The sequence below is a fragment of the Lactuca virosa genome, chromosome 4 (assembly GCF_052849685.1).
Source record: "Lactuca virosa cultivar CGN04683 chromosome 4, Lactuca_virosa_CGN04683_v6, whole genome shotgun sequence".
Classification (NCBI taxonomy): domain Eukaryota; kingdom Viridiplantae; phylum Streptophyta; class Magnoliopsida; order Asterales; family Asteraceae; genus Lactuca; species Lactuca virosa.
Genome location: NC_136429.1, coordinates 487,891,531 through 487,901,389, shown reverse-complemented (window position 1 = coordinate 487,901,389; position 9,859 = coordinate 487,891,531). Strand labels below are relative to the sequence as shown.

The 9,859-nt window shown below is 36.2% G+C and overlaps 2 protein-coding genes across 3 annotated transcripts; one reads left to right on the top strand and one right to left on the bottom strand.

Annotated features, from left to right (window-relative positions):
• Positions 1 to 235: 235 nt before the first annotated feature.
• On the top strand, positions 236 to 3,729 carry LOC145109261 (vesicle transport v-SNARE 11-like). 2 transcript variants are annotated; one of them, XM_079046401.1, is made up of 6 exons: positions 236 to 425; positions 598 to 707; positions 1,140 to 1,198; positions 1,282 to 1,470; positions 1,679 to 1,849; positions 3,342 to 3,729. In XM_079046401.1, exons 2-6 carry the CDS (start codon positions 614 to 616, stop codon positions 3,492 to 3,494), a joined length of 666 nt encoding a protein of 221 aa, XP_078902527.1. In that variant the 5' UTR covers positions 236 to 425; positions 598 to 613; the 3' UTR covers positions 3,495 to 3,729. The 2 variants fall into 2 exon arrangements, with proteins under 2 accessions (XP_078902527.1, XP_078902528.1); XM_079046402.1 differs by having other exon boundaries at positions 561 to 707.
• A 233-nt stretch (positions 3,730 to 3,962) lies between these two features.
• LOC145109260 (uncharacterized) lies at positions 3,963 to 5,882 on the bottom strand. The gene is made up of 5 exons (XM_079046400.1): positions 5,483 to 5,882; positions 5,304 to 5,390; positions 4,971 to 5,120; positions 4,569 to 4,766; positions 3,963 to 4,237 (listed from the first exon to the last, which is right to left on the bottom strand). The coding sequence occupies exons 1-5, from the start codon at positions 5,714 to 5,716 to the stop codon at positions 4,136 to 4,138; spliced, it is 771 nt and encodes a 256-aa protein (XP_078902526.1). The 5' UTR covers positions 5,717 to 5,882; the 3' UTR covers positions 3,963 to 4,135.
• Positions 5,883 to 9,859: the final 3,977 nt, after the last annotated feature.

The window sequence follows — 9,859 nt, the reverse complement described above, 5'->3', positions numbered from 1 at the left end:
GTACATATTAATAAAGTATAAGGGTTTATTTTACAAAAAAAAAAGAATAAGGACTAAATATGTACAATTCAAAAAGTATGTTATCCTATCAAGTCATTTTCCCTAAAAGAAAATCCGTATATGACCGGTATACCGGGTATAGCCGGTCACAAGGATTACATTGTTACAAAAAATAAAGTATAAGAGTTTATTTAAAAAAAAAAAGAATAAGGACTAGGACATTTCAAAAAGTATCTTAGGCCGTGTAACTTATCCCTTATTTTTTTCTTTCCTTCCTTCATTCGAACAAGAAGACATACCGAAGAATTCAAATCATCCATCCGAGTCGGCAAGTCACCGGCAATCAAATTTAACATTAGATCCACTGCCAGAATCCGTCTAATTTTCCCGATCATCTGATTTCTCAGTTCTTCGTCGAGTGTAAGGTACGTCTTATTTGTACTAATTATGCTTTGGTAGTTGATCATATACGTGACTCGATCAAAATCGATCCGCTGATTATAATATTGATTAACAGGTAAAGTGAGATTTGATATTTATCCGTTTGCCTTTTCAATTAGTGTAATTCTTGTTTGATTCCGTTTACGTGAATTGAAGATTTGCTGCCGAGGAGATGAGTGATGTATTTGAAGGTTACGAACGCCAATACTGCGAGCTTTCGGCTGGATTGTCGAAGAAGTGTACATCGGCTAGTCTTCTCGATGGAGGTGAGCCAAAACCCTAACCCGATTCACAATTTCTTTCCCAATTATGTATTTGGCGTTGATATAATGCACTTAGGCATGTTCTGGATTCTTCGAATCATGATGTAACATAATTTTCAACTTCCTCACCAGTTATGTTGATATACGTACCAAATTAGATTTCTTCAGCATCAACTGGCCTCTTGATTGAATTTTTTTTAGAAGCGACATAATCTATTGTTCTTCCTCTGGAGAACTCTATTCTTTGCAACTACTGGTTAGATAACACAAGGAGAGAAGGATAAATTTTGTTCATTTATTCTCATATTTGTAACTACTGTTGCTTGTTTCCTATTTTCTTTCTCTACTCTTCAATATCCCATGGCTTCCACACATTAAAGTCGGTTTCACTTTTGCTTCATATGTGTTGATTTCAATTTCATTGTTGAATTGCAGAGCAAAAGAAGCAGAAAATTTCTGAAATAACAGCTGGACTCGAACAAGCTGAAGCTCTGGTATCATATTTGCATGTTATTGTTGCGAAATAGTTTTTCAAACACACATTACAGATTAAAGTTATCTTTTTATATTGCTTCAGATACGCAAAATGGATCTAGAGGCAAGAAGCTTGCAGCCAAATGTGAAAGCTGTGCTCCTTGCTAAACTAAGGGAATACAAATCTGATCTGAATAATTTGAAGAGTGAAGTTAAACGACTTGCATCAAACAACTTAAATCAAGCTGCAAGAGATGAGTTGTTGGAATCAGGAATGGCAGATGCATCATCGGTATGCAAGTTTTTGCTATTATTTAGTTGAAATTAAAAATTTCCTTTAAAAACTACATCTGTTTTAAAATGGAACATGACCCTTTAATATAATCGAGATGTAGGACTTATTAAAAAAGTAGGATGCTATAATCAACATTCAACAAAGTAATGAAAAATGTAGGTTGGTATTTGTTGCATTAAAGCCTTACAAATTGCTGATGTCACAGGTTTCAGCAGATCAAAAAGCAAGACTTCTTATGTCAACAGAGAGATTGAATAAAACAAGTGGTAGAGTAAGAGACAGTAGAAGGACAATGCTGGAAACTGAAGAGCTTGGGGTTTCAATTCTTCAAGATTTAAATCAACAACGACAGTCTCTCTTGCATGCCCATGGAACGGTATGTCTTTTAACAGTATTTACATGAGTAAAAATGACCATTTTACCCTTGTTTAAGACACCAACATAACAAGTTAGAAGCAATTTGAACACATTCCTAAACTGATTCATAAAACTATTATGTTAACATGTGTTGATAAATATGATTATATTTATCAACAATCAATTTGAACAATTTAACCACATTCATCAACAAATAAGATAAACAAATTCACAGTTTTCACATATTCATCAACAACATGAAGCTCCCTGTATTTGTGATAGGTAAATAATTTAAGGTTCTATACCCTCTCCAAAACAGAGGCTAGCCTACAAGACAATGGGACAAATTTTGGAATAAATGATATGTAATAATTACACATAGATACAAACACATGTGTCTCATAAATAATTAACTTTATGATTATTATTTTTTTTATCATTTTTTTTCTAAAACTCTAAATTGGCATCAACAACACCGATTAAGTTTGTGCTCCGATAAGCTATATATTGGTGTTCATTTTTTTAACTTAATGTAGAAAGAATGACTTAATAGAGAGAGAATCAAGGAAATGAGGCTTTTCCCATCAAGTCTCAAACTTTTTAAAATTGCCCTCATTTATTTTTTCTTTCCATTTCCCACAAGTATGCTGTCATTTTCTCAAATATTTTTTATATATCATCTATTCAGACATCGGTTAACGAAAAATTAAATGGCCTAATTGTATTTAACTCTTAAAAATTGCGGTCATTTATTAACCCCCTTCATACGATTATATTTAATTCTTAAAACTTTATTATTTTTTGACTAATTAATTTGTTTCGTTTTAATCTTCAGTATTAAATATTAAATTTGAAATGGCTATATTTTTTTAGAACGGAAAACACACACACACACACTGATCCTACTTGTAAATCTACACTTCTGTCCACCACAGGACTTGAACAATCAATCATTTGGGGAGGGACACCTTAACAACACACCTTGATACTACTAAGCCAAAGGCCCTTTGTTAAATTTGCAACGGCTATATAATAATTTTATAACTATGTACATAATAAATTTATCATTTTTTTTTATTTAAAGAAATTACCTAACATAATTTTCCTGTTAGTTTCGTTTGCTTATTGCATTTTATGTTATCTAAGTATCAAACGAGATATTGTTGGTGATTGTATGTCAAAAAATATTAAACCTACTTAAAAGTAACAAATTAGATGAGGGAGCTTTATAAAACATTTCACAAAGATGAGGGTAAATTAATTATTTCTAAAAAAAAGTTTTTTAAAGTGGGCAATGATTGGTGAACTTTTATGATGATAAGTTTTTGTTAAATAAATTAAGTTGAAAATATGATGTGGCAAAGCAAAAAAGTTATACAAGAGGTCAATACCTATGGATACTCTTAAGTTGTTGGACGCGTTTCATTTATGGCTAATTTTGTTGTTTTTTTTAATTATTTTACCTATTTTGACATATGATATATTTACGATATTGCCATTCTGATATTTAGCTTCATGGAGTTGATGACAACATAGGCAAAAGCAAAAAAATCATGACCAACATGTCGCGAAGGATGAGCAGGAATAAGTACATAATCGGGTCCATAGTTGCGGTTCTTGTTATTGCCATCGTCTTGATCCTCTACTTCAAATTGAGGAAGTAGATTCTCAATTTCAAGTAAAGCTATTTTATTTTATTTGATACTCAAGAGTGTTTCCCAACTCATTTGTTGGCTTTTGTTATTCTTGCATGTGTGCTCTTCCTTGTGGATTTGTGATATTTAATTTCTATTCAAAACATGAAAATCCAAAAAAAAAAAAAAAAAAAATCAACTTTTATGCCTTTTACACTCTTGTATTTCTTATCGGTTTTTCATAATGGAAGTTCTTGTTAACATATCACTATGGCTTAGTTTTGTTACATTGGATTGGACAAGCTGTTTAGGGCTATGTTTCCCTAAAAGAAGTGAAAAAGCTACTACTTAGAATGTACAATGAAAGCTACTCTTACTTGTGTTAAATTGAACCATCATTCTCTATTTTATTAAACTCCCTTAAAAAATCAATTAACAACTCTTTCTTGACATTTTAATTGTGTTTTATACACAAGTATCTCTACAAAAAGAATGGCGAAGCTCGATCAATTTGCAATGTACAATTATCAAAAGTGCATAGTTTATACAATTAACAACTCTTGACATTTTAATTGTGTTTTATACACAAGTATCTCTACAAAAAGAATGGTGAAGCTCGATCAATTTGCAATGTACAATTATCAAATGTACAATTATCAAACGCGCATAGTTTATACTAATTTCCTCATTTGTTCGTTCTTGAATTTGCTATAATCGGCAAGCAAACTACCATTCACTTTATCCTTCATGTTCTCCACCAATCGTGTCAACACCTATCACCAAAACATTCATTATACAATAAAAGACATACTTACATTTTTTACACATAATAGCAACTTACTTACATTATTTTACCAATAACAACAAATCTACATTTTCTTTATACAAAACAACATACTTACCATCCTATTTTGTAATAGGAGCGCACTTACATTTCTTTACTTATAATAGCAACATGTAACAAGTAAAGAACAAATTTTTCACATAAGTAGGAAAAATGTAAGTATGTTTGCTATTATTAGTAAAAATAAAAGTACAATGCTATTATTGGTAAAAAAAATTGTAAAGTAGGTTGCTATTGGTGTATCATGTTTAAGGTCTAACCGTTTGAGCAACATCTCGGCGAACATCTTCGGGGATCAAACCAAGCACGGGAGGTAATTCAAAAGTTATGGTCAACGTGAGTTGACCTTTTAGTCGACTTAGGTTTCCTTGTCTAAAAGGATACAATGCCCCTTTCACACCAAGCGAAAATTCAGATGGCTTCACAATATCTTCTAGCCCATGAAGCTCCCACCTTATCTAAGATTCAAATTAATTTATATTTTATAACCAACATGTCAAACACAGTCAACACAATCCTAAATCTACTGAGTAAGAGACATATCAGAGGAGCCAAGACTGAGTCAGAGGCTTTTAAGTGTGTTATTAAACAGTCTGATTGAGTCGGATTCAGTAAGAGGCATATCAAACAGTCCCAAAAAAGATTCATCTGCAAAAACTTACAATGTCAAGATCAAGAACTTTGGTGACTTGGGGTGGAACTCCAGGCGGGTAATCGTATCCGTTTGTTTTACATCTCAACCGCATGTCAATAACTGGATTACATGTCAAGAAAAGAAATTGTATAGGCAACATATGTACTCTCCATTCTTCCTACAAAACAGGAAAGTTGAAGCATATTAACCAATTCATTGAGCAAACATTCAATCAAATTCAGAACTGATATCATATTATCATTGATGATTGATGAAATTCAGGTTCAGATAGGAAGAGAATAAGCATAACAAAATTATAGCTTGATGAACATGTAATTTGGTAAAGTAGACAGATACATACGTCATTTAGTTGTTGGCTTCTACGCTTATCAGGAAAAATTGCTTTGAAAACTCTGGGTTTATCCTCCAAATACTGATCGAACGATGCCTGTATCGTGTATCAACCACAACAAAAATCAATTTCTACCTCTAATCACACGAAATCATATGAATATCTGACACAGAAGTAGTATTGATTACGTTAGGGGTTTCATAGAGATAAATATCTGTAGCCATTCGCGAAGAGTAAGTTGAAGCATTCGACACTTTGCACTCAAATCTCCATCGGTTTCGTGAATCTGATAACAATTGGTGTTTGCTCTTCCGCCAATTTTGCTTTAGTAGCTTGCGCTTCAAATCTCCGGTGAAACTGAAATTGGTGGCGGAATTTCTCTGGTGGTAGTTGCATGATCTTAGTACCGGAAGAACCGCCATTGTAATACGAGGATCAGCGGTTAAATAGTGTGCATTTAGGTTTGACAGGGAGAGGATGACGGAGAAAGGAGTCGCTACTGGAAAATGATGCGGTGGTTACGTCGAGCATTATCTTGAAAGGGAATTTGTGGAGTTTAGGTGGCCGGCTATTAGTGGATGAGGAGCTTGCGTGTGGGTGTAGCGGCCACCACACAATACATAAAAGCCTAAGTGTTTCTTAACCTTGAACATTTATAAAAGGTTATTTAAGGCGATGATTTTGTATATAATTAATATTTTTATATGTATTTTCAACTATTATTCTATTTTAGTTCGTGTGTTCGTAGGTTGGATCGCAGCAAATCTATTCCCTACTGCATTATGTGTCCGTTCATGCGTCGACGTCGTTCGATAATGATTTAATCATTCGTGTCGCCATTCTTCGTGAGTTCGTTCTGTCATTCATCACAGAGGGGATAGCGACAAAGGGCTTATTCGATTTTGTTTGTGAGATACTGAGATTATTTAGGGCAAACGCCAAATGTCAAATGGTCAATGGTATCGGGTATCCTATCCTAGTATAAAGTATAAACTTTATAGTGTATTATAATACTTAATACATTTAAAAAATATATAATTTTTTTATTAAAATTCTAAACGGGTTGGCGGGTCAACCCGTATATTTTTTGAGAAACCCATATATGACATGTTTAATAAACAGGTTGGCGGGTTGACGGGTTGAAAAGCTCAACCCAAACCAGTTTATTAAACATCCCAAAAATACGGTCCAAAATTTTCATTTTTAATTATTAATAAAACCATAGCTATCAAACATCACATGAAAATCATAAGTTATTGTTTCTCAAAACATCATAAACATCTGTCAAAACATATCAGAGTAAAAACATCCCAAACTAAAATCATGGTGTGTGCACTGCAGTCATCCCGAGTTCTTCCCCTTGCTACCGGAAGTACCTGAAACCAAAACTAAAAACTATAAGCACGAAGCTTAGTGTGTCTCCCCAAACTACCACATACCATACATATAATCATGCTACTAGGAGATACGAGCCCCACCCACACTCAAGGAGATACGGGCCCCGCCCACACTCCGCTAACTAGGAGATACGAGCCCCGCCCACACTCCGCTGACTAGGAGATATGGGCCCCGCCCACACTCCGCTGACTACGAGATACGAGCCCCGCCCACACTCGGCTAACTATGAGATACGAGCCCCACCCACACTCGGTTAATTATGAAATACGGGCCCCACCCACACTCAACTATTAAGCATACATACAAGTATCACACAGACAACAAGCATAATCAAATCTATCAATCAGTCCTATATCCATACTCAAATAATGCTTATGAGATACGGGCCTCGCCCACACTCAGTTATCTATGAGATACGGGCCTCGCCCAGACTCAGCTACTAAGCAATACACATAACATATACGGGCCGACCTTGGTGCCTTTGACCCATTCAAACCAGGAGGAAACTCACCTCGTAAAGCTGACTGCGAAATCTCGCAGTAAGGAATCTCTAACGGCTGCTCCAACGACTCCCAGCTATCATTATCACAATAACACTTAGTCAAAATCCAATAATCCTTCTTAGGGTAAAAGGACCATTTTACCCCTGGTCAAAGTCAACATTTTGGGTAAACTCAACTCGCCGAGTTGACCCATCAACTCGCCAAGGTCCATAAATCAGAAACCCTGAAATCGCGATCCAACTCGTCGAGTTCTTCACGAACTCGTCGAGTTTCCCCTATCAGCAGAATCGGGACTTTCCAACTCCACTCGTCGAGTCCATCCTGAACTCGTCGAGTCTTTCCTTCTACAGGGTCGGGGCATTTCGACCCAACTCGTCAATTTCCTTTATGAACTCGTCGAGTTCTTCAGTCTGATAAGCTATCTTAATTGATTAAGCTCATATCCTTCAGATCTAAGCTCCATACTTCATATACATACTGAAAATGTCCTTTTAAGGGTAAAGTTTCCAACTTTACCCGTAAATACCCTTCCTTAATGGGTTTAGCTCAAACCCTAACTCATTAAGACCTAGATCCTGATCCAAAAGCCATTAATACCTCAAGCTAAGGCATAAAAACTGAGATCTAGACCCTAGACACTACATGAACACGTAAAGTCTCTGACTTTCTCTCCATGCATGGCCTTTTGGAGCTTAAAAGGCCAAAATGACATCCTAAAGCTTGCATGGGGCTTCAATGGCCATAAAGTTTGCACCTTTATGTCATGAAAACCCTTTAATGTCCTAGATCTGGAAGTATACTCACTTCGGACGTCCATTTCCCAAGGATCAAGGTATTTGGACCAAAAGCCCAATAAAAGTGAAAATGAAGAGATCTAAGAAATCATTAAGCAAGTGTGAGACTTACTTACCAAAAAGTGATGAGGATTGGATGAAGTTTTTGGATCTACTCACTCCTTTCTTGAGTCCTCAAGCTTCTTCTTCTTCCACAAGCTTCAAATACACAAGTTTTCTCTAAAAAAATGACTCACAAGCTCACACAAGGCATTAGGGTTTCGAGATTTAGGGTTTCGGAATTGGAGGTTGTAAATGAGGCCAGCCTTTGGAGGTTAAGGTGTTTAAATAGGGTGCAAAACCCTAAAATTAGGGTTTCACTTTGCCAGTCCTACTCGTCGAGTTGAGGCTCTCAACTCGTCGAGTAGACTTTACAACCCGCGTCTAATTCCATTCCTACTCGACGAGTTTGGGGCCTCCAACTCGCCGAGTTTCTATAAAAAAGCGAATAAATCTTTAATTAAATACATACCAGGAACTAGGCGTTGTAGTTTATTTCGTGTCACGTCGCGGGTCGTGTCGAGAATTAACAGACCTATTTATAGCGATTTCTATGGACGGGAACAATCAGACCCTCCCTATAGCATTTAGTCTGGGCTTGGAAAATAATGTCGACTTTTGTACATGGTTCCTGATGAGGTTGAAGGAAGCTCTCAGAGAGGGTAGGGAAGTATCGTTCATAACCAATATGGACGATGTCATTAGTTCTTGCATAAGTCAGGTATTCCTTAATACTTATCTTGGGTATTGTTGTAAGAGTGAGTTCATGTATTTGCGAACAAGAATCGGCGGAAACAAACAATTAGAACATTTGTTCTTCCCTTCATGTGAATCTTATAATATGTCTAATTTTGCAACAAGCATTCCGTCAACCCATGATGCACGTGAGGTGCTTGCCAATATCGGTCATGTGAAATGGGCAAGACCCTATTTCCCTAACATTCGTTGGAATGTAATCAACATTGATATTCCATAATTTATGGTGGTGTTATCGGTTAATCAACATAATACTGATAATAACGCTTACTGAGGCAATTCGTGACTACATTCAACGGACTTTTGTTGAACGCAGTTTCATGGGAGGTAAAATTGGGTAAATATTGAATTATTTAATACTTGTACAATATCCCTAAATGATAATATATATTTTTCAGGGAGGTTGACTAGCATACTCACCCCATATGCAGAGATGGTGTTTCAGAGGAGGATGCAAAAGACTGTTCGGTGGCAAACAACAAAGATCCCGCCTGACATTTATCAAGTTTTTTATTTTAAAACAACTTATGTTGTAAATCTGAACCACCATACATGTTCATGTGGGAAATGACACATTCTGTGCAACAACCGGATTTCCAGGTATCATAATTTAAATATTTGTTTTGAGTTGAGAAGAGGGACTCGACGAGTTGACGCCTAAACTCGTCGAGTGGGATCGCGAGTCAGTGAGATGACTCGACGAGTTGGTTAGTGTTTTCCCGAAATTTTGGACACTGCATGGACTCAACGAGTTGTCTGGAAACTCGGCGAGTCGACTAGGGTTTTCACGACTTCTTGAGTTCTGAAGGAACTCGACGAGTCAACAAGTTACACTCGACGAGTTGGGTCAACATGGACTGTTGACATTGACCGTTAACTTTGACTTTGACTAAGGGTTAACCAGTTGGACTGTTGAGGGTATTTTGGTAATTTGGGAATTTATGGAAGTGGACCATTAGTGGTTATAGGTGTTGGTGTTTGGAGCCATGTTCTGGGAGTTTGACATTTCAGTTCCGATAAACATTGGGAGGTGAGTTTTTCTCACTATACTCAAGGGTCGAAGGCACGAAGGTCG